Here is a 24,299-nt window from a genome sequence, read left to right as displayed (position 1 = left end):
GGATGAGTTCTCATTCTCAGCAAACTGACACAGAAAACCAAGCACCACATCTTCTCACTCATAGGTGGGTGTTGAACAATGAGAACACATGGGCACAGAGAGGGGAACATCACACACTAGGGTCTGTTGTGGGGTGGGGAGCTAGGGAAAGGACAGTAGGGTGTGGGGAGGTTGGGGAGGGATAACATTGGGAGAAATGCCTGATGTAGGTGACAGGGGGATGCATGCAGCAAACCACCATGGCATGTGTGTACCTATGCAACAATCCTGCAAGATCTGCACATGTACCCCAGAACTTAAAGTAGAATTAAAAAAAAAAAAAAAAAGATGAGTTCATGTCCTTTGCAGGGACATGGATGAAGCTGGAAACCATCATTCTCAGCAGACTGACAGAGGAACAGAAAACCAAACACCACATGTTCTCACGCATAAGTTGGTGTTGAACAATGAAATTACATGGTCACAGGGAGGGGAACATCACACACTGGGGCCTGTCATGGGGTTGAGGGGCCTAGGGGAGAGATAGCAGAGGATGAGGGGACTGGGGATGGATAACATTAGGAGAAATACCTAATGTAGATGATGGGGTGATGGATGCAGCAAACCACCGAGGCACATGGATACCTATGTAACAAACCTGCATGTTCTGCACATGTACCCCAAAACTTAAAAGTATAATTAAAAAATAAAGAAAAAATATTTCACAAATAGAAATTTTTAAAAAGAAGACTAAATTATTTGTCAAAATTTCTCACTGTAACTCATTTTCCTTTAGCCACCAAACATTTACATACCAGTGTCTCAATCGGGCAAAGTGTCATTACTTTCACTAAGCCCTGGAAAATAAAAAAATATAAAATTCAGATGTAAACAGATTATACTGACTGCAAATAAACAACTATGACATATCAAAAGGATACTAAAAATTCAGAGAAGTGAGGGTAGGAGATTTAAAAGTGAAGTAAATTAATTTTTCCCTAAGCCTTCCATTCCAGAAAGCTAACTACAATTGATTTTTTAAATGATAGTGAATAGGAGCGTCACAAAGTGTACTTTTGAAAGCAAATAGTAATTTTCAATTACATCTATAGTGGCAAGAAAATGAAATTAAATGTGCAGAAACATAATTTATTAATTAAAAACAATATATTTTAAAAAACCATGTTTTTCTACTTAAATATTAGGAAAACCAGTTCTCACACTGAAATCTAAGGATTTCCTTGGATATCATAACTAACAAAAAGTACTAGGCAAAATAAATCATAGAAAGGGAAAACAAAATGTTTATTAGTCTTTCTGGTAATGAGTCAGTGAATGCCTTAGATGGAGTCCTGAGAACTTGAGTTATGAGAAACATAAACGAACTTCATTCCCTACAGAAATAAAGTATTAAAAGAAGAAAGTTATGCTTTTCCACTGGATGCTGTGCTATCAATAGTGGTGGCCTCTAATTGCTACTTATGTTTAAATAAATTAAAATTTAAATGTAAAACTTAGTTCCTTAGTCACATTAGCCATATTTTAAGGGTTCAGTTTGGCTAATAGTGGCTTTCATACTGTCAGAGTTCTATTGGAGAGCATTACACCAGAGTTTTCAAAGGTTGCAGAGAAGGGAGTGGGAAAGGAATCAGAAAAGACCTTATTTTAAGTTCAGAACAGGCAAAGCGCTATTTTCAATATTAGAATACATATTTTATTTACCTGAGGTACTGTAAGAAAACTCTTGATTTCTAAGTACTGGTAAAGTAGACTGTTGTCTTCTATTCTCAATAAACTATTCTCCAGCAGCTCCTACAGATTAAAATATATGCAGATACACATATAGTGATGTCAAAAGCTGTTATTTGTTGACATAACTATGTATTTAAGTTATAATGGGAACAAACATCTTACCAATCCTTTGGAGATAACAGACTCTTCTGTTCTGAAAAATATATTAAAATTTATCATGAATTTGTAAACTATTTTAGAATGATACTTCATCTTAAGAAAAATATAGCAAAAATTGAAATTTTAACATTTTAAAAATGCATTATCATTAAGGAGAAATTCTGTTGATGAACTTGATCAAAAGTTTTAATCCATCTTTGATCTGTCTTTCGGTTTAGCTAAGACCTCTAAATCTGACTAAAATAAACCCACTCAGGGATTATTTCCTGACTTTAGAACAACAGCTCTTCAACAGCAAGTGCTAACAAATTAACTACACCTGATATAACCAATGCTATGTATTCCAGTTGACTGTTCCGTAAAATCTTTCCAATTATTTTTATTCAAAAAATAATTATATGCCGTCTACTTGTGATTATACTTTTTTTAAAAAAAGGATTATAATCACTATTAATTAACATGTAATTACTATTAACTAAATACTTAAGATCTGTGGCAAAAAAATATCTTGGGCTCCAGGGAATTATTCTAACCAGGCAAAGAGTTTAAAACTATTGTCTTTGGCTCAATGACTATGCAGTTTGGAAATACCAAGAATATAGAACTTAAATTCAAAACAATACATATTATCACTGTATGAATAACAGAAATGAAATGTAACAAATATAAAATCATTAAAACATACATAATACAGCAAATTTACAGAGTTAATAACTACTTGTGCCAGGAGACCCTTGGAAATTCCTGCCTTGTATGCTGAGGCTTTGGACATTGCCATGTTACAAATATTCCTTCACCTGGGAAGAGATGGGATTTATAAGCTGTCACTAGTGTTCCTAGGGGGTAACTGCAAAGTCCTAACAGATCTCAGGGGATAATATAAACATGTTATAGTGTAAGAAAACAAAGCATAAAGAGTTTTGCAAAATTCTTTAATTTCTGTCTAGAAATTATACCTGTTACTCTGTAATTTCTGTTTTTGTTTTTTCGGTTTTTTTTTTTTTTTGAGACAGTTTTACTCTGCTGTCCAGGCTGGACTGCAGTGGTTCGATCTCTGCTCACTACAGCCTAAACCTCCTCCCAGGCCCAGGTGATTCTTTCAACTCAGCCTCCCAAGTAGCTGGGACAACGGGCATGTACCACCATGCCTGGCTGGTATTTTTTGTAGAGAGACTGGTCTCAAACTCCTGGGCTCAAGCAATCCTTTTGCCTTGGTCTCCCAAAGTGCTAGGATTACAGGTGTGAGCTACCGCCCCTGGCTTTTTTTTTTGTTTTTTATTTTTTAAAATAAAGTCCTGCTGCTTAGCACCTCAAATGAGAAAAGTTGGAATGGTATCACTGCCAATAATCTAAAATATAAAAGCTGGGAGTCAAGACACCTCCTTACTTTTGATGCAATTCACAGATTGTGTCCATGAAGGAAAAATATGGATGTACTTCTTTTATTGACTGCCCTTCTTTAAGTTGGAGGAGGATACAGTTGGGTACAAGTGTTTTAACTTACCAACTTTTGGAATAAGGGAAGAAACCTTAGACACAGATGACTGGAAAAGGCCTTAAGACAAAATTTTAATTCTGTCTTAGGTTTAAAATAAGAGACTTTGGTGTAAAACCTCTTTGACTCATTTCTCTCTCTCTTGTGAATTATTTGCCTCAATGTTTTATAAAATAACCAATTAATTAATTAGGGCCTAGCAAAGAGCAGGCAGTCTCCTCTGATCGTAACAAGACTATTTTAACACTACTATTTCATTTTGAGTAGTGTGATAGCACAAGACCATCTAAATGATCTTACCTTTGCAAAAATACTTCAATATGCCCCATATTAAGCTGCAAAAGGTACAATGGGCTAAAATAGAAACAAAACAAACATTTATGTTATATACACACACAGAGATATATGTACACGCACACATTCTGTTATGGGTTGAATTGTATCTCCTCCAAAAAAGATATGTTAGAATCCTAACCTCTAACACCTCAGAATATGACCTTATTTGGAGATAGGGGTTTTTATAGAGATAATCAATTTAAAAGTGAGATCATTAGGGTGGGCCCTAATCCAAGATGACCGGTGTCCTTATATAAGGAAATCTGGAGATAGACACAAGCACACAGTGAGAACAGCATATGAACGTGAAGGCAGAGAACAGGTAATGCATCTGTAAGCCGAAGACCATCAAAGATTGCAAGCAAATCAATAGAAGCCAGGGGAGAGGCATGGAAAAGATTCTCCTTCACAACCCTCAGAATAAGCCTTCAGAACTATGAGACAATCTATTTCTGTTATTTTAACCATCCAGTTAATAGCACATTTTACGGAAGCCTTAGCAAACTAATATATATATGCTGTTTAAGTTATTTTGGTGATAGAATGTGATGCTTAAGAGTATAGCCTTTTTTTTGCGGGTGGTGGCAGGCGGAGAGAACGTCATGAAGGCTTCGGGCACACTACAAGAGTACAAGGTGGTGGGTCGCTGCCTGCCCACCCCCAAATGCCACACACTGCCCCTCTACCACATGCGAATCTTTGCGCCTAATCACGTCGTCGCCAAGTCCCGCTTCTGGTATTTCGTGTCTCAGTTGAAGAAGATGAAGAAGTCTTCAGGGGAGATTGTCTACTGTGGGCAGGTGTTCGACAAGTCCCCTCTTCGGGTGAAGAACTTCGGTATCTGGCTGCGCTATGACTCCCGGAGCGGCACCCACAACATGTACCGACCGGGAATACCGGGACCTGACCACCGCGGGCACTGTCATCCAGTGCTACCGAGACATGGGCGCCCGGCACCGGGCCCGGGCCCACTCCATCCAGATCATGAAAGTGGAGGAGATCGCAGCCAGCAAGTGCCGCCGGCCGGCGGTCAAGCAGTTCCATGACTCCAAGATCAAGTTCCCGCTGTCCCACCGCGTCCTGCGCCATCAGCACAAGCCACGCTTCACCACCAAGAGGCCCAACACCTTCTTCTAGGCGTGGGACCCTCGTCTGGGTGTGCCCCAAATAAACTCAGGAACGCCCCGGTAAAAAAAAAAAAAAAAAAAAAATACAGGCTCTGAGGTCAGACAGCTGTCTGAATTCCATCTATGCCACAAAGTAGTTAGATCTACAGAGGTATATTAACTTGTCTAAGTTTGTTATTTTCATGTGTAAAACGAGAGAATGCTCTACTTCACAGGCTTATGATAAGGAAGAGATAATGCATATAAAGTTATTAGCATAATGTTTCATACATGGCAAACATGCAAATGGTAGCCATTATTGCAACATTTACATATAACTACACTCCTAGGTATATCAATATATATTTATAAAATACACACATTTACATAATACATAAATATGTATATGTATATTTATAATTTATAGATTTATAATATACTATAATCTACATATAATCTATATTTAATATAGATTATGAATCTATAAAGTATAAATATAAATACATGCATTTATATCTTTATATAAATATATATTTATATCTTTATGTAAATATATAAATCTATAATATATTCCAGGTATATTAATATATAAAACATTTACATACAAATATACTCCTAAGTATATTAATATGTATTAACATAGTTGTATATTAATATCTATTAGTTGTATATTAATATAGTTGTGTATTAATATACAGTCTCATACAAAGACACAAATACCCAATGCCTATAAGACAAAAATACAATTCTTCTTATCAGAACTCAAGTCAAGAAGGTACTACATTATAAAATTATATATTTAAAAAATAATTTTAATAAATATTATGCAAAAAGAAGACAAGGTCAAGGTAATTATAATGGAAGGATTCAACCTAAATTCGGTGGTGAGTGAAGGCTTTCTTCATAAAGTGCCATTTAAGGATAATTTTAAGCATATACAAAGGCCGAATAGCAGGAAAATTCATAACATATTTAAACAAGAAGCTAAAGAAGGTCTGTGTTACTGGAGCATAGCAAACAAGAGGAAAGGTGGTGGGAGATGAATCAGGTCAATCAAGCAGGGACGAGACCAGGCGTAAGTTTGTCTCAGAAATTATGTAAAGGAACTAAGACTATTCTGAGAGCGATAAAAAGCCACTGAGGGTTTTCAGTAAGGGACTTCTTTCAAGGCTTCACTTTCTGGTGTGTTCAGAAAGTGTTAAATTAAAACGGAGTAAAAGTAGACATATAAATATCCACTCAGGATTTTACAGCAGTAATCCAGTGAAAAGATGACGATACCTCTGGGTACCTGGCTAGTTCCAGGGTGGGCTCAAAGGCTTCAAAACCAAGCTCAGTTTATCATCTTCCAATTCTTGTCCCCACCATTCCCTTACACCTATGTCAACACCCCCCATTTTCATTACTTGTCTACTGCTATCTTTAACAGATTACAGCTGGGATCATTCTTAATAAAAATAGCCTTTATTTATTTAAAATATATTAGTTTGTTAATATGCATATACTGGGCATTAGATAACTGAGAATTGTATGAAATTACTTTCAGAATACATGAATAAACCAAACACTAACTCTTACCTTAAGACCATTGGAAGCTGATCAATACAGATGCCCTGTACAAATATTAGATATGCCAGAGAAGCCATTGAATCTGCTAACTGTTTATCTTCCTCTTCTTCAAATTCAAGGTAATTCCAAGTTCTCTTTTTTCTTCCATGATTAAAAATCATTTTGGGGAAAGGGTGTTCAATTGCTGATAAAAAACCCTATGAAACAGATATAAAAGGTAACTATAGCACACAGACTCTAAGATGTCCCTAAGCCCGTGTTCAGACCTCACATTCTCACGAAGGGGAGTGTAATCACTCCCTCTGAGTGTGACTGGGACCTATGAGACTTGCTTTTAACCAACAGAATATGCCAAGATATCACTCCCATGATTAGATTATATGACAAAAGTGAAGGGGTTTCTGCAGATGTAAATAAGGTCTGCAGGAACACTGGGCAGGGCAGCAGAGCCTGAGGGAACACTGCTGATCTTTCAGGTCATCTGGGTTTCTCATGTCATAAGAGAAAGAGAAGCATCCTTGCATGAGTGAGTGGGACCACAGGGCTAAACAAAGCTTTATGCTCAGAAAACAGGATCACCCCTATAGCTTTGACACTGGTACTAATCCTAGCATATCAGAAAGCATCTGGCCTTCAGAATGCACTGGAACTGATTTTGAGTTTTGGCTCTACCACTTACTAGCTGTGTGACACTGGATGAGCTACAAAATGGTATTAACACCTATGTCAAATATTTATTGAGCAGCTCCACAAAAAAAGCGTAAGAAAGTTAAGGTCACAACAAACTACCATATAGGAGTTAAAACGGAATGAATGACAAAAATAGCTAAAGCAGAATGAACACTGACCTTCCATATAACTCACTCTTTTATTCAATAAGCACTTAAGTGCAAGGCACTGGGCCTGACATTGTGGGGAATTATAAAGCGAAGTAAGTCTTTTCCAGCCTTCAGGGAGTTAAAATCTGCTGTTCCCAGATGGTTCCATTAGTCATTTCAGAATACAAAAAGGAACCATGGAAAATCATCCTCAGTCACAAGAAACTGCTATTCACATGAAATATATACTGCTGCAGTGATTTTCAAGGCCATGCATTCTTGTTCTTGTTATAGCTACAAGACAAAAAGTGTATTGCGCTCTGATTCCAAATGTTCTTAATCATGAAGCTCCATTTCTTTATTCAGCCAATGCTACATGTGTTTTTTCCAGAGAAAGGTAGCCTTTTTTTTTTTTTCTTTTTTTTTCTGTTGTTGTTGTTTTTGAGATAGGGTCTTGCTCTGTCACTCAGGCTGGAGTGCAGTGGCATGATCATGGCTCACTGCAGCCTTGACTTACCCAAGCTCAAGCAATCCACCCACTTCAATCTCCTGAGTAGCTGGGAATACAGGCCCATGCCACCAGGTATTTTTTTTATTATTTTTTATAGAGATAGGGTTTCACCATGTAGCCCAGGCTGGTCTCAAACTCCTGGGCTTAAGAGATCTGCTCACATGGACCTCCCAAAGGCCTGGACCTACAAGTGTAAGCTACCACATCCATCCTTAGATAGCCTTTTTGAAACATCATTACATGCAACCAGATTCTACAGTGCTGCTCTGGATATCTGAGGTCCAATCTGTTCCCAAATCTGGTCCTTCACTACCTAACCACATACCACCCAGCAGTCTTGTTCAGACCCAGGCTGTACTGCCACCATACCATTTCATAATTCATGGCAGCCTCTGTCCTTTCAGAAATGTTCCTACTCCACAACCTTTGGGACATTCTAGTAGTTCTGTACCAAAATAAAGATGGCTGAGGCCAGTGAATCCCAACCACATCATACTTACCAGTACTTCTCCAGCACAGAAGACATCTCCTCACTTCATCTCCTAGCTGATGTCACCTCTACTTCTAGACTGCTATGTGCATCCTTATGCTGGCTCTTTCCACTTGTAATGTCCCTTCTACCGAGATCTTAGGACCAGTTGCTTACATCCTCAGTCTCTTCATAGGATGCTTGTTCTACCTCACTACTTTAACTAAACCTGTCTGATTTTTGGTGGAAGATGCTCATTCTCACAGCTTTTACATCCTAGGGCCCAGAAGGCAGCTGTTGGGTAGGCCAGTTACAGGCAGGAGCTAAGCATAGTATTATAGTATTGGCTCTTTCTGTACTTTTTAACAAAAGCACATTTTCCTTTGATGCAGATAACATACTGTCCTTTTCTCTGTCATATGCTGACGTAGTAATTTCCTGACATTCACTGAAGACTCTGGCACCTGCTCACAATCTTTTTCTCTACCCAACTCTTGCTGTGATCCTGGAAAAGTTGGATGTTCATGCAGATAACCCCTATAACAGGATAGTCTCATGGTCCTTTATTATTTATTTTTCAATCAAGCAGCAAGTCACTGCATCCACTCTCATGATTCTCAATTTCTAAATTCTAGTGACCTTTAGTTCTAATCCATTTCAGTACCTGATCCCATGCCGGATCTCTGAACATCTGGAACTATTCTGTATTTGATACTTTAAACTCCAATATCCCGTTTTCTGACCAAAATCTCTCATCCTCTCTCACCTAGCAATCTGCTTTTCTACTTCTGACTTCTCCAGGCCTGTGATTCCTTCATTTTGAACTACATAAGCATTCCCTCCTAAACCCCATTCTTTCCCTATCCAACCTGAATCATGGAGTATTGACTAGTTGAACTATCTGCACCCTGTATTTCCTTCAGCAGCATTTACCCAGTTTAAAATGCCAGTCTTGAAAAAATAACTACAATCCACCTTCTCTACTTCTACACACAGGGAGCTGAGTACTGCTGGAGAAAAAAATACAGACTGTTACCACTACAGTTGTGGTCTCCAACCACAGCTGAGTGCCCAGGACTACTGACTAATGTTGCCATGGTCTTCCACCACCTCTTTCCATTCCCCTCAGTACTTCAAACCTTTACCAGTTTCCTCAAGCCCTTTTACTCAACGCCCATTTCTACCTCCTCATTAAGAGATCATCTCTCCTTCACCTAGAAATCTGAGGCCAATGGGTTTGATACCCCTCAATTGTAATATCTCATTCCTGCTACAAATTTCTAAACATGTATTCTTACCTTGATACCCATTATTTCTTCCTTTCTAGGACCCTCCTTATGTCTTTGATCCTATGTCTAGCCATCTGCTCATAAGCCACATTGTTCCCTCAATAGTTTGTACCCTAACAGCTATAAACACGCTCAAGCTCTCCCATCTCCATTACCTTCCTACCCTTACCTCATGTCTTCTAGCTATTACCTCTCCTTCCTTACTCATCTAAATTCTTTTAAAGAATAGCTTACACTAGTCCTCTCCTTTTTCTCATCGGTCATCCATTCTTTTATCTACTCCACTCTGATTTATCTCCAACACTATACTTAAAGTAAGATTACTAATGCCATGTTACTTCCTAAATCCAGTGGATGCTTTTCAATGTACCTCTATGTTGTGTTTAAGAGTCCTGATTACCTCTATCCTTCTGAAACCCTACTACACCAGTTTCTGTGTATTTCTACCACTTCTGACTTCTTTCTTGGGCTCCTTTTAAGTGCCAGTACTCTCTAGAGTTCACTCCTGAGCCCTTTTCTCTTCTCACCTCGTTAGGTAATCTCACCCACTCTTATTCAAAAATATCTCCTGGTCAGGTACAGTGGTTCACACCTGTAATTCCAGCACCTTGAGAAGCCAAGGTGGGAGGATCACTTGAGACAAAGAGTTCAAGACCAGCCTGTACAACATATTGAGACTTCACCTCTATAAGAGTAAAAAATTTAGCCGGGCGCGGTGGCTCACGCCTGTAATCCCAGCACTTTGGGAGGCCAAGGTGGGTGGATCACGAGGTCAGGAGATCGAGACCATCCTGGTCAACATGGTGAAACCCTGTCTCTACTAAAAATACAAAAAATTAGCTGGGCATGGTGGTGCATGCCCGTAATCCCAGCTACTCAGGAGGCTGAGGCAGGAGAATTGCCTGAACCCAGGAGGCGGAGGTTGCTGTGAGCCGAAATCGCGCCATTGCACTCCAGCTTGGGTAACAATGGCGAAACTCCGTCTCAAAAAAAAAAAAAAAAAAAAAAAGTAAAAAATTTAATTAGCCAGAAATGCTGGGGCATGCCTGCAAGTCCAGCTACTCAGGAGGCTGTGGTGGAAGGATCACTTGAGCCTAAGAGGCTGAGGCTACAACAAGCCGTGATTGTGCCACTGCACTCCAGCCTGGGCTGCAAAATGAGACCCTGTCTTAAAAAAAAAAAAAAAAAAAAAAAAAAATATATATATATATATATATATATATATATATATAAAATTATATGTTAAATATACATGTATTTTACATATTAAAATATATTTTAAATTCCTTAAAAATCTGCTCTCTCTCCAGTTATTAGATATATATTAAAACATTATTATTAATCTTTTTAGGTGTTAGGCCAGGAATGGTGGCTCCTGCCTGTAATCCCAGCACTTCGGGAGGCTAAGTCAGCCAGACTGCTTGAGCCCAGGAGTCTGAGACCAGCCTGGGTAACGTGAAACCCCGTCTCAACCAAAAATACAAAAATTGGCCAGGTGGGGAGATGTGTGCCTGCAGCCCCAGCTGCTTGGGAGGCTGAGGCAGGAGAACTGCTTGAGCCCGGGAGGCAGAGGTTTCAGTGAGCCAAGATCACATTACGACACTCCAGTTTGGGCAACGGGAGTGAAACCCCATCTCAAAAAAATTTTTTAAAAAGGTAATAAAATCTTGTTAGATGTCATAACAGCATTGTGGTTATTTGTTTCTTTAAAAAGCTCTTATTATTTGGGAAGCATCCTAAAAGATTTACAGATGAATTAAGTGTAGGACTTGCTATAACATCCTACAACAAGAAAAGGAGGAGGATAGATAGAACAAAATTGGCAAAATGTTGATAATTACTGAAGCTCAGTGATGGGCACATGGACACGTAGTGTATAGTTTTTAGTACTTTTCGGAACGTTTTAAAATTTCTATGTTTCTTTAAAAGCACAAGACCCCCAAATCCTTGCTCTATATTCTCTATCAGACCCCCAAATCCTTGCTCTATATTCTCTATCTCAAGTATTGGCACCTTCATCTGCCCAGTTATCTAAGCAAAAACCCTCATCCATGTTTTATTCTAAATCCAAGCAATGACCAAATTTTGCCAAGTTTACCTACTATAAAGTTTTCAAATCTGCCCTTTCTTCATCTTTAAAACTATATCCCTACCACCAGAATGTGTCACAAATTTAGTCAATAAAAGAAAGGAAACAAACAAACAAACAAAAACTATATCCATACATCCATACTTACTCTCCCATCATTTCTCACTTAACTCCCAAGGCTTCCCTACTTCCAATTTTATCCCAGTTAGTCATCTTCCTTTAAAGTGACGAATCCTAAACAGTTTGATTTACATCACTGCCAGATTTAACATCTGTGATACTGTGAAATATATATTTGCTCGTTGTTCCCACTTCCTGGGATACAACTCCTAAAATCCTTGGAATCTCCAAGGTGATGTATCTTTATGCTATTGAGTTACTACTCATGGCTAGGTCTCCTGGATAGGCTCAGGATGGGAGCTGGTTGCCAAGGGAACCAACCCTGTGATGAGAGGGTTGGACCTTTCAATCCTACAGCCCCACCCCCATTCGACCCCGGTAAGGCAGAGGGGCTGAAGATTAAGTTGATTACCAATGGTCAATGATGTAATCAGTCATTCCTATATAATGAAGCCTCCATAAAAACCCAAAATGCCTGGATTCAGAAGGCTTCTGGAAGCTGGACACACAAAGTTTCCAGGAGGGTGGTGCACTCAGGCAAGGTATGGAAACTCAGTGCCCCTTCCCCTGTACCTAGCCCTATGCATCTCTTCATCTGTATCCTTTGTAATATTCTTTATAGTAAACCACTAAATATAAGTAAGCAGTTCCCTGAGTTCTGGAAGCCAATCTAGCAAATTAATCAAACCCCAGGAGGGAGTCCTGGGAACCCTGACTCAGAGCACAGGTAAAACATCCTGGGGCTTGAGACAGGCATTGGAAATGGGGGCAGTCTTGAGGGATTCAGCCCTCAACTTGTGAGATCTGACACTATCTCCAGGTAGGTCATGTTGGAATTGAATTAGAGGACACCCAATCAGTGTCCACTGTAGAACTGTTTGCTTGCTTGCTATGAAGGGCAGGGGGCAGGGTAGGGAACTCCATACATCTGGTGTCAGAAGCTTCTTATGACTATAGTAGGAGAAACTGAGTTTGGTTTTTCCTAGATCACCAGATTTCCTTTAATAGTTTCCAACTTTCATAGTCATCTTCTCAAAATACATATCATATGTGATGGTGCTTATACTATATCCAGGAGATGATATAGTACTCTAGCACTGGCAACAATGAAAAGGCCCCAGACTTTTGTGTGCTCCAGAGAAAAACCTTCACCTCCCCTTCTTCATCCTTCACAGCCTCTTCACTATTATTGCAGCCATCAGCATTAACCTTATTAAATTGTGGATTCCTAATTGTATCAGTCACCAAGTCATCTCTCATCTTCAGAATTTATTCCCATAAACTTCTAGCATCCCTTCATCTGACCCCTTTTTCCATCTCTCCTAAATGAAAATTGGCTCTCACCTGAAAACAACTGCTTTCTCTGCTACTTTCTCAAAAGACTGCCATATTATTCATCTATACACATTGTGCCACTGAGTCTGGGAGTACACCTGTTCTCCTTGCTGATTCCATACCATTCTCTTCCCATCCTCTTTAAAAATCCCTCAACTCTGAAACACTTTTTTTAATGACTTCACCATTTCTACCCCCTCTTTTTGCAGTTAGTAGACCTCAAGGTCATCCCATTACATGGCTTTCCAACATTATAATTCTGTGTGATTTAAATGTACAATCAAAGATCTTTTAATACTCTGAAATCTCAGGTACTTCATTTTCTCTAGTCCAATGATCTTGGCCTCCACCCTCTCCTTTAGAACACCCTCTCATGTTCATACCCCAGACATCATTACTAGCAACTATAATCTTTCCATAATACTATTTTCAAGCAACTTATTCTTTATACCTCCTATTTTTTCAGCTCACCACTCTTAGTAACCTAACTCCAAAAATTTGTCACCCACACCAGGTCCTACAACTTAACGATACAATCACTTTTTAACTGTCTCTTGCATTTGGTATGTCCTAACTTCACCCCTTACCCAGCTTAAATTTTATGTCCATCATTAAAGTTACTTTATACATTAAAATCACCTTGTGGCCAGGCGTGGTGGCTCACTCCTGTAACTCCAGCACTTTGGGAGGCTGAGGCGGGTGGATCACCTGAGGTAAGGAGATCGAGACCAGCCTGGTCAACATGGCAAAACCCCATCTCTACTAAAAATACAAAAAATTAGCCAGGTATGGAGGCAGTGCCTGTAATCCCAGCTACTTGGGAGGCTGAGGCAGAAGAATTGCTTGAACCCAAGAAGTGGAGGTAGTGAGCCAAGATCACACCACTGCACTCCAGCCTGAGAGACAGAGCAAGACTCTGTCTCAAAAAAAAAAAAAATCACCTTGCATACATGCTCAATCCCTTGCCCCTCTCTTGCTTTCTACAACTTACCCAGTTCTCAAAATCACAACCTAATTAAACCAAATTTTACTCCTATGCTGCACCTGCACTCATGCAGCTGAACATGGCTACATGTTCACACAGACTGCTCTCTTTTGAAATTCATAAACATCAACTTCAAATACATTTTTAAGATTTCAGATTATTTCCCTGATAAAGAATGAGCACATTTAAAAATACGATTGATGCATAAAGTCGAATTGCTTTTAAAATAAAATTTACTTATTTATGGAGCTATTTTGAAACTATGTATCACGGGGCATGGAACTTCCACTGTAGGAATTTTAAGAAAATAATTTGAAAAGTATGCGAAGATTTAGTTACAAGGTTACTTATCGTAGACTTAACAGTTAAAAAGGAAAGTTGGGTATTTCCACCAAGACGACCAAACAGAAACAGCTCGGGTGTGCAGCTCCCAGTGAGTGACACAGAAGCGGGTGATCTCCACATTTCCAACTGAGGTACCTGGTTCATCTCACTGGGACTGGTTAGACAGTAGGTGCAGCACAAGGAGGGCGAGCCAAAGCAGGGTGGGGTACTGCCTCACTGGCGAAGCACAAGGGGCTGGTGAATTCTCTTTCCTAGCCAAGGAAAGCCCTTAGGGACTGTTCCCAGCACTCTGGCACTCTGGCTCAGATACGCTTTTCCCATGGTCTTCACAACTCTCAAACCAGGAGATTTCCTCCAGTGCCTACAACACTAGCAACCTGGGCTTCCAGCACAAAACTGGGCAGCCATTTAAAAAGACACTGAGCTAGCTGCAGCAGTTTTTGTTTTTGTTTTCATACCCCAGTGGCACCTGGAACACCAGTGAAACAGAACTGCTCATTCCCCTGAAAAAGGGGGCTGAAGCCAGGAAGCCAAGTCTAGCTCATGGGTCCCATCCCCACAAAGACCAGCAAGATAAGATCCACTGGCTTAAAATTCTGGCAGCCAGCACAGCAGTCTGAGCTCAACCAGGGACGTCTGAGCTCGGTGGGGGGAGGGACATCTGCCATTGCAGAGGTTTGGATAGGTGGTTTTAACCTCTCCTGTGTAAACGAAGTTGCTGGGAAGTTTACATAGTAACTGTCACTAGACTCCTTTCTTGCTGGGTAGGGCATCTCTGAAAAAAGGCAGCAGCCCATCAGGAACTTATAAACAAAGTTCCCAACTTCATGGGACAGAGCACCAGGGAAAAGCAGCGATTGTGGGTACAGCATCAGCAGAATAAAACATCCCTGCCCCACAGCTTTGAAGGGAGCAATGGATCTCCCAGCACAGCACTCGAGCTCTGATAAGAGACAGACTGCCTCTTCAAGTGGCTCCCTGACCTCCATGTATCCTGACTGAGAGACAACTCCCAGCAGGAGCTGACAGACACCTTGTACAGGAGAACTCTGGCTGGCATCTGGCAGGTACCCTTCTGGGACGAAGCTACCACAGGAAGAAAGAGGCAGCAATCTTTGCTGTTCTGTAGTCCCGGCTGGTGATTCACAGGCAAGCAGGGTCTGGAGTGAACTTCTAGCAAACTCCAGCACACCTGCAGCAAAGGCACCTGACCGTTAGAAGTTAAACTAACAAATAAATAGTTTCAACATCAACAGACATCCACTCAGAGACCCCATCCAAAGGTTACCAACTTCAAAGATCAAAGGTAGATAAATCCATGAAGAAGGTCAGAAACCAGGACAAAAAGGTTGAAATCTCCAAAAATCAGAACATCTTTTCTCCTCCAAGGGATCACAGCTCCTCTCCAGCAAGGGAACAAAACTGGATGGAGAATGGGTTTGATGAATTGACAGAAGCAGACTTCAGAAGGTGGGTAGTAACAGTAACAATAACAATAGCAATAACAGACTTCAGAAGGTGAGTAATAACTTCTCCAAGCTAAAGGAGCATGCAAGGAAGCTGAGAATCTTGAAAAAAGGCTAGAGGAACTACTGTCTAGAATAACCAGGAATTGTGATCCTAGTCTCTGATAAAACAGACTTTAAACCAACAAAGATCAAAAGAGACAAGGGCATTATATAATGGTAAAGGGATCAATGAAACAAGAAGAGCTAATTATCCTAAATATAAATGCACCCAATACAGGAGCATCCAGATCCATAAAGAAAGTTCCTAAGGACATACAAAGAGACTTAGACTCCCACACAATAATAGTGGGAGACTGTAACACCCCACTGTCAATATTAGATGGATCAATGAGACAGAAAATTAATAAAGATATTAAGGACTTGAAATCAGATCTGGACCAACCAGACCTAATAGACATCTACAGAACTCTCCACCCCAAATCCACAGAATATACATTCTTCTCAGTACCACATTGCACTTATTCTAAAATTGACCACATAATTGGAAGTAAAACACTCCTCAGCAAATGCAAAAGAATGGAGGTCATAACAGTCTCTCAGACCACAGTGCAATAAAATTAGAACTCAGGATTAAGAAACTCACTCAAAACTGCACAACTACGTGGAAACTGAACAATCTGCTCCTGAATGACTACTGGATAAATAATGAAATGAAGGCAGAAATAAAGATGTTATTTGAAACTAATGAGAACAAAGACAACGTACCAGAATCTCTTGGACACATTTAAAGCAGTATGTAGATGGAAATGTATAGCACTGAGTGCCCACAAGAGAAATGAGGAAAGATCTAAAATCGAAACCCCAACATCATGATTAAAAGAACCAGAGGAGCAAGAACAAACAAATTCAAAAGCTAGTGGAAGATAAGAAATAACTAAGATCAGAGCAGAACTGAAGGAGACAGGGACAAAGAAAAACCCTTCAAAAAAAATCAATGAATCCAGGAGCTGATTTTTAAAAAAGATCAACAAAATAGACCACTAGCCAGATTAACAAAGAAAAAAAGAGACAAGAATCAAATAGATGCAATAAAAAATGATAAAGGGGATATCACCACTGGTCCCCCAGAAATACAAACTACCATCAGAGAATACTATAAACAACTCTATGCAAATAAACCAGTAAATCTAGAAGAAATGGATAAATTCCTGAACACTTACACGTTTCCAAGACTAAACCAGGAAGAAGTCAAATCCTAAATAGACCAATAACAAGGTCTGAAATTGAGGCAGCAATCAATAGCCTACCAACCAAAAAAGTCCAGGACTAGACGGGTTCACAGCTGAATTCTACCAGAGTTACAAAGAGGAACTGGTACCATTTCTTCTGAAACTATTCCAAACAATAGAAAAAGCGGGAATCCTCCCTAACTCATGAGACCAACATCATCCTGATACCAACACCTGGCAGAGACACAATTAAAAAGGAAAATTTCAGGCCAATATCCATGATGAACATAAATGTGAAACTCCTCAATAAAATACTGGCAAACTGAATCCAATAGCGCATGAAAAAGTTTATCCATCATGATCAACTCACCTTAATCCCCAGGATGCAAGGCTGGTTCAACATACAAAAATCTATAAATGTAATCCATCAGATAAACAGAACCAAAGACAAAAACCACATGATTATCTCAATAGATGCAGAGAAGGCCTTCGACAAAATTCAACAGCCATTATGCTAAAAACCCTCAATAAACTAGGTATTGATGGAATGTATCTCAAAATAATAAGAGCTATTTATGATAAACCTACAACCAATATCATACTGACTAGGGAAAAACTGGAAGCATTCTCTTTGAAAACTCGCATAAGACAAGGATGCCCTCTCTCACCTCTCCTATTCAACATAATATTGGAAGTTCTGGCCAGGGTAATCAGGCAAGAAAAATCAGGTATTCAATTAGGAAAGGAGGAAGTCAAATGGTCTCTATTGGCAGATGACATGATTATATATTTAGAAGACCCCATCATCTCAGCCCCAAATCTCCTTAAGCTGATGAGCAACTTCCGCAAAGTCTCAGAATACAAAATCAATGTGCAAAAATCGCAAGCATTCCTATACACCAATAACAGACTTAAAGAGAACCAAATCATGAGTGAACTCCCATTCACAATCGCTACTAAGAAAATAAAATCCCAGCCAGGCATGGTGGCTCATGCCTGTAATCCAACCACTTTGAAGGCCAAGGCGGGCAGATCACCTGAGGTCAGGAGTTCAAGACCAGCCTGACCAACACATATATATTTGTATTTTTTTTTTTAATAAAAATGAAAGAAAATAAAATCCCTAGGAATCCAACTAACAAGAGATGTAAGGGCCCTCTTCGAGGAGAACTACAAACCACTGCTCAAGGAAATAAGGACACAAACAGATGGAAAAATATTACATGCTCATGGTTAGGAAGAATCAATATTGTGAAAATGGCCATACTGCCCAAAGTAATTTATAGAGTCAGTGCTATCCCCATCAAGCTACCATTGACTTTCTTCACAGAATTGGAAAGAAGCCACCTTAAACTTCATATAGAACCAAAAGAGAGCCTACATAGCAAAGACAATTCTAAGCAAAAAAAAAAAAAAATTTAAAAATTTTAAAAAGCTGCAGGCATCATGCTACCTGACTTCAAACTGTACTACAAGGCCACAGTCATCAAAACAGCATGGTACTGGTACCAAAACAGAGATATAGACCAATGGAATAAAACAGAGGCCTCAGAAACAATGCCACATATCTACAACCATCTGATCTTTCACAAACCTGACAAAAACAAGCCATGGGAAAAGGATTCCCTATTTAATAAATGTTGTTGGGAAAACTGGCTAGCCATAAGCAGAAAGCTGAAACTGGATCCCTTCCTTACACTGCATACAAAAATTAACTCCAGATGGATTAAAGATTTAAACATAAGACCTAACACCATAAAAATCCTAGAAGAAAACCTGGGCAACACCATTCAGGACATAGGAATAGGCAAGGACTTCATGACTAAAACACCAAAAGCAATGACAACAAAAGCCAAAATAGACAAATGGGACCTAATTAAACTAAAGAACTTCTGCATAGCAAATAAACTATCATTACAGTGAACCGGCAACCAACAGAATCAGAAAAAAATTTTGCAATCTACCCATCTGACAAAGGACTAATATCCAGAATCTACAAAGAACTTAAACAAAATTTACAAGAAAAAAAGAAGCAACCCATCAAAAAGTGGCAAAGGATATGAACAGACACTTCTCAAAAGAAGACATTTAGGCAGTTAACAAACATATGAAAAGAAGCTCATCATCACTCATTAGAGAAATGCAAATTAAAATCACATTGAGATACCATTTCATGCCCGTTATAATGGCAATCATTAAAAAATCAGGAGACAACAGATGCTGGAGAGGATATTGAGAAATAGGAACACTTTTACACTGTTGGTGGGAGAGTAAATTAGTGCAACCATTGTGGAACACAGTGTGGCAATTCCTCAAGGATCTAGAACCAGAAATACTATTTGATCTGGCAATCCCATTAAAGGGTACATACCCAAAAGATTATTAATCATTCTATTATAAAGACACATGCACACGTAGGTTTATTGCAGCACTGTTCACAACAGCAAAGACTTGGAACCAACCCAAATGCTCATCAATGAAAAACTGGATAAAGAAAATGTAGCATATATACACCATACTCTGCAGCCATAAAAAAGGATGAGTTCATGTTGCAGGCACATGGATAAAGCTGGAAACCATCATTCTTAGCAAACTGACACAAGAACGGAAAACCAAACACTGCACGTTCTCACTCATAAGTGGGTGTTGAGCAATGAGAACACATGGACACAAGGAGGGGAACATCACACACCGGGGACTGTTGGGGGGTCAGGGGGCTGCGGAGGAATAGAAGGGGGTAGGGGGAGAGGGGAGGAATAACATTAGGAGAAATACCTAATGTAGATGACAGGGTGATGGATGCAGGAAACCACCATGGCATGTGTATACCTATGTAACAAACCTGCACGTCCTGCACATGTATGCCAGAACTTAAAGTATAATTAAAAAAGAAAGAAAGTTGGAGTTGTCCTATAATAATGAAAAGTTGGAAACAATCTAAACATTAAACTATATGGCACAGGTTAAATACATTATACTAAGTCCATACCATGGAACACTATTAAGCCCATGGAAAAATATTCATAATACACTGTTGAAGAGGAAAAAGGTAGATTACAAGAGTATATACATATAAAATCTTTAAAAATTTATATAGGTGTATTCTTGTAAGTATATAAGAAAAAAGCATGAAGGATGTTAATATTTATCTTTGGATAATAAAATTATTGCTGTTTTATTTTCCATCTTTTGTTTATGTGTTCTCTACAAAAAATACATGTTTATTTATTAATCAATGTATCAATTTACATGGGCAGTACTGAGAATACAGTGGGATAACATTTGAGATAATAGCAAATTAAATTAGCTGTACTTACTATTATTTCTGATGCAAAATATCTGAAAGGATCATTTCCACCTTCTTCAGACTGTTCAAGGAATTGTGCTGTCAGCAAAGGGCATTTCAAGCTTTTGAAACAACTAAGGCATAAGAAATAGGTAACTATGAAATCAACATTTCCAAATATAAAATCCCTAGTTCTTCACTTCTAATTTAATTTTACTTGAAAAAATAACATAAGCACGGTTATGGTTTGAATGCTCTCCAAAAGTCATGTTGAAATTTAACTGCCATAAAGAGGTTGGAATTAGCCCACAGGAGCTCCACTCTCATTTATAATGCTGTTATAAAAGGGTAAATTCAGCCCACTTTTGCCTTTTGCCCTTTTACCTTCAGCCAAATTATGACACAGCTGGAAGGTCCTTGCCAGATGCCAGTGCCTTAATTGTAGACTTCCCAGCCTCCAGAACTGGGAACCATGAATTTCTATTCATTATAAATCACCCAGTCTTAGGTATTCTGTTTTATCAGCACAAATGGACTAAGACAAGCAACAATAACTCAATGGTCTATAAAACTTGGTGATGTAACATCCTTCCTAAGAGTAATGGGGAGAACATGAAAAAACATGTTGAGTCTAGTCTTGCTAGACTCAACATGGTAAGACTGACTTCTACATCTGAACTATTCCATTGAACTCTAAATGTCTGAGGGCCAGTGATAGTCTATGATGTAGTTTTCATTAGTTCAAGGAAAAAAATCATGAAATATGGTTATGTTTTCATAAAGCTCTGTATGCTTTATTTAGAAAATCAAACTTTATTCTGTGATTAAGCCTTTCCTATTTATTTAGCTAAAATACCTTTTCTTTTATGAAATAATGAGTCTTATCAATGGTAAAAAACCTCTTTTTTGAGAGAGCGTCCCTGTCACCCAGGCTAGTGTGCAATGGCACAAAAACAGCATACTGTAACCTCAAACTCCTTGGCTCAAGGGATCCTCCTCCCTCAGGCTCCCAAGTAGCTGGGACTGTAGGCACACACCACTGTGTTCAGCTAATTTTTTTTATTTTTTATAGAGACAGGGTCTCACTATGTTGCCCAGACTGGTCTCAAACTCCTGAGCTCAAGCAATCCCCCTACCTTGGCCTCCCAAAGTGTTAGGATTACAGGCATGAGCCACCATGTATGGCTGTAAATTTTTTCTAAATGTCCTAACCTGACAAGTAGAAAGCTAAAAACAGTTTTGGTCTCCAAAATTAAAACATTATTTTATATTTTATCTTTCAAGGTCTTGCTATGTTGCCCAGGCTGTTCTTGAACTCCTAGCCTCAAGTGATCCTCCCGCATCAGCCTCCCAAGTAGGCAAAATTTAAAAATTACTGGTCCACGTAATTCAATAATTTAGTCCAGCATTGTCCAATAGAAATACAACATAAGCCCCATATATAATTTAAGATCCTTTAGTGGACACATGAAAAAAGTAGTAAGAATGGGAGAGATGATTTTAGTAATTTATCTTAACTCAATGTATCTGAAATATTGTCATTTCAACATGTTATCAATATAAAAATTATTGTTTTTTTGTTTTTTTAAATAACAAGTCTCCAAAATCCAGGGGACATTTTATACTTAAAGTACATCTGAATTTGGACCAGCCGTATGTCGAGTGCTACAGCCATATTGAACAGTAGATAGTCTATAGTACCCATGGAGGGAATGCTGTTGGGTGGATATGCTACTACTATTTTTGTCGTCAAGTTGGATGTTCCATCTGGGGGTCCTTCTGCTGCTTTCTTTGAAAGAGTAAAACACACTTTCTCCACAGAGCTACATATATGTACTTCCCACACTTACCTTGAGCTATATGTGTCTATTTCCTCCACTTTCATTATTCACTTACTATAATGAATAAAGGCAATACATAGAAGAATATAAAGTAAATGAATGGATTTTGGTTTTATAACTATTTTATTAATTAATGTTTTAGAGATAGGATCTTACTCTGTTGCCCAGGCTGGAGTGCAGTGGCACGATCATCATTCATTGCAGCGTCATCTCCTGGACTCATCCTCTAGCCTCAGCTTCCCACGTAGTAGGACTACAGCCATATGCCACTACATCTAGCTAATTTTTAAAATTATTTTTGTAGAGATGGGGGTTTCACTATGTTGCCAAGGCTGGTCTCAAATTCCTGGTCCCAAGCAATCCTCTCACCTCAGTCTCCCAAATTGATGGGATTACATGTGTGAGCCACTACACCCGGCCTATAATTTTTTATAACATAAATGTCTCAAGTTCCCATGCTGTATCAGTTGAACCCCATATGCTTCTAAAATTCAAAATCTGAAACTCGATTTCTATTTATACGTCAAACAAGGTGAAGAAACATAAAATAACTGAACTATCAATTATTTAAGTCCATTGTGAGATGTTCTTAAAAATATACTTACAATTTCAGTAATTCATCCTTTAACTTTTCATTTTCCAGTGAGTTTTCTTTGTTATCAATGACTTCTTTTACAAAAGGCTTAGTAAACTCTATTAAGGCCTTGCAACACTGACAAAGGCCATAGTCATCCATTTGTATTTGTTCTTTTGAGTACGGAACAGGAAGAAGAGATAGCTGATTCCAAAGGGTAGACAATGCTAATCCAATTGAATATGCTTTGTTATGAAGTTTCCGAATCACTAAAACAGAGATCAAGTTGTCACTCTTCAAGTATGCTAAACATGAGACAAGAAATTCAGCAAATGTGGAATTACAAGACACTTCCTCTTCCCACATTTGAACAACTCTTGAAATCAAGATGGCACATCACAGTTTAATTGGCAGTGTTTTTTTCTTCTTAGTTGTGCATAAAATAATAGAGCATCTTGCCACGAAATGTTGTTTAGGTTATGTTCATAACAGACTACTTAAAACAGAAACATCTTCTTACCATGTTTTTTGGTTGCTGTAAACACAAGATATGAGTGTACTATAAACTATAGAGCACTATACAAATAAGAGGTGGTGTTATTCAATTTTTTTTCCCTAGAAGACTGAATATTACAGGTGGTATGAAGCTGGTAGGCATTCATATTTAAAACAAATTTAATTTCTGATTCACAATCTGAGAGGTCCCTCTATCAGATTGTGAGATACATATATTTCCTGAAAAATAACGTTTTCCCATGGATACTGTCTGCCTTGGTTGCCAAGATCCATTACTTACCAATATTATTATTATACTCAGCCATGGAGTCTTATCATCCTATATCTTCTTATTTCATTCTTCAGCATTACCTTTGCTATGTCCAATCCAACCTCCCAGTGCAGAGGCTGAGCAATGCCCTGCCTGATACTCTTCTGTACTACCATAAGGCTATCAGATTTAGTACTGTAGACACCACAGAGGTAATCCTTTAAATATGTTTAAGGAGAAAATTCCAGATTTAAGCAGCAGATAGGAAGGTTAGGCAAAAAGGTATAGGTTTCAACGTACCACGTGAAAAATACAATGACATTCCACAGAGTATTTACAGGGTACCCACTCTGGTCAGATACTATAATTTTTCTATGAGCAGCAGGATTCACATTGGCCTTGCTATTATTGGTTTAAGCACAGTACTAATTCGCTGTAAACTTTACTTTGGTGTAGTATTGATATTTTGGTGTAACCATCAAGGCACTTAGAGATACAACAACAAGTACTCTGATATCAAAATTCTCATTACCTGTCTGTAATGGCTGAAGCAAAAGAAGAATACTTCGGGATATCTGTTTTCCAGAGGGCTCTTCAATCAGTTCAAGCAAACCCAACAATAATTCCTTTGGACTGCATAACTATAAAAATATTCACAATTGAACCTGTTTAATACAAGTTGTATTTAAAGCCACATTATTACTATTTTTAAGGCACATATTGACAAAATGTTATACAATTATTTTTTTGCTTAACAGTAAAATTATTTATACAATT

The 24,299-nt window shown here is 38.6% G+C and overlaps 1 protein-coding gene and 1 pseudogene across 2 annotated transcripts in view; one reads left to right on the top strand and one right to left on the bottom strand.

Annotated features, from left to right (window-relative positions):
- The window catches only part of GLMN (glomulin, FKBP associated protein), a 52,470-nt gene that overhangs the window by 16,499 nt on the left and 11,672 nt on the right, over positions 1-24,299 (bottom strand). For both annotated transcript variants that reach the window (XM_074381432.1, XM_003933303.3), the window contains exons 5-12: positions 24,055-24,163; positions 22,788-23,025; positions 20,373-20,475; positions 6,406-6,593; positions 3,686-3,739; positions 1,894-1,924; positions 1,702-1,791; positions 795-836 (exon numbers count right to left, since the gene is read on the bottom strand). In XM_074381432.1, coding sequence (XP_074237533.1) covers positions 795-836; positions 1,702-1,791; positions 1,894-1,924; positions 3,686-3,739; positions 6,406-6,593; positions 20,373-20,475; positions 22,788-23,025; positions 24,055-24,163 — 855 coding nt within the window. The remainder of the gene's footprint in view (positions 1-794; positions 837-1,701; positions 1,792-1,893; positions 1,925-3,685; positions 3,740-6,405; positions 6,594-20,372; positions 20,476-22,787; positions 23,026-24,054; positions 24,164-24,299) is intronic.
- On the top strand, positions 3,621-5,193 carry LOC101039300 (large ribosomal subunit protein eL20 pseudogene; annotated as a pseudogene).

This window comes from Saimiri boliviensis, chromosome 11 (assembly GCF_048565385.1).
Source record: "Saimiri boliviensis isolate mSaiBol1 chromosome 11, mSaiBol1.pri, whole genome shotgun sequence".
NCBI lineage: Eukaryota > Metazoa > Chordata > Mammalia > Primates > Cebidae > Saimiri > Saimiri boliviensis.
The sequence above is the reverse complement of the archived record's forward strand: the minus strand, read 5'-3'. Positions and strand labels throughout refer to the sequence as shown.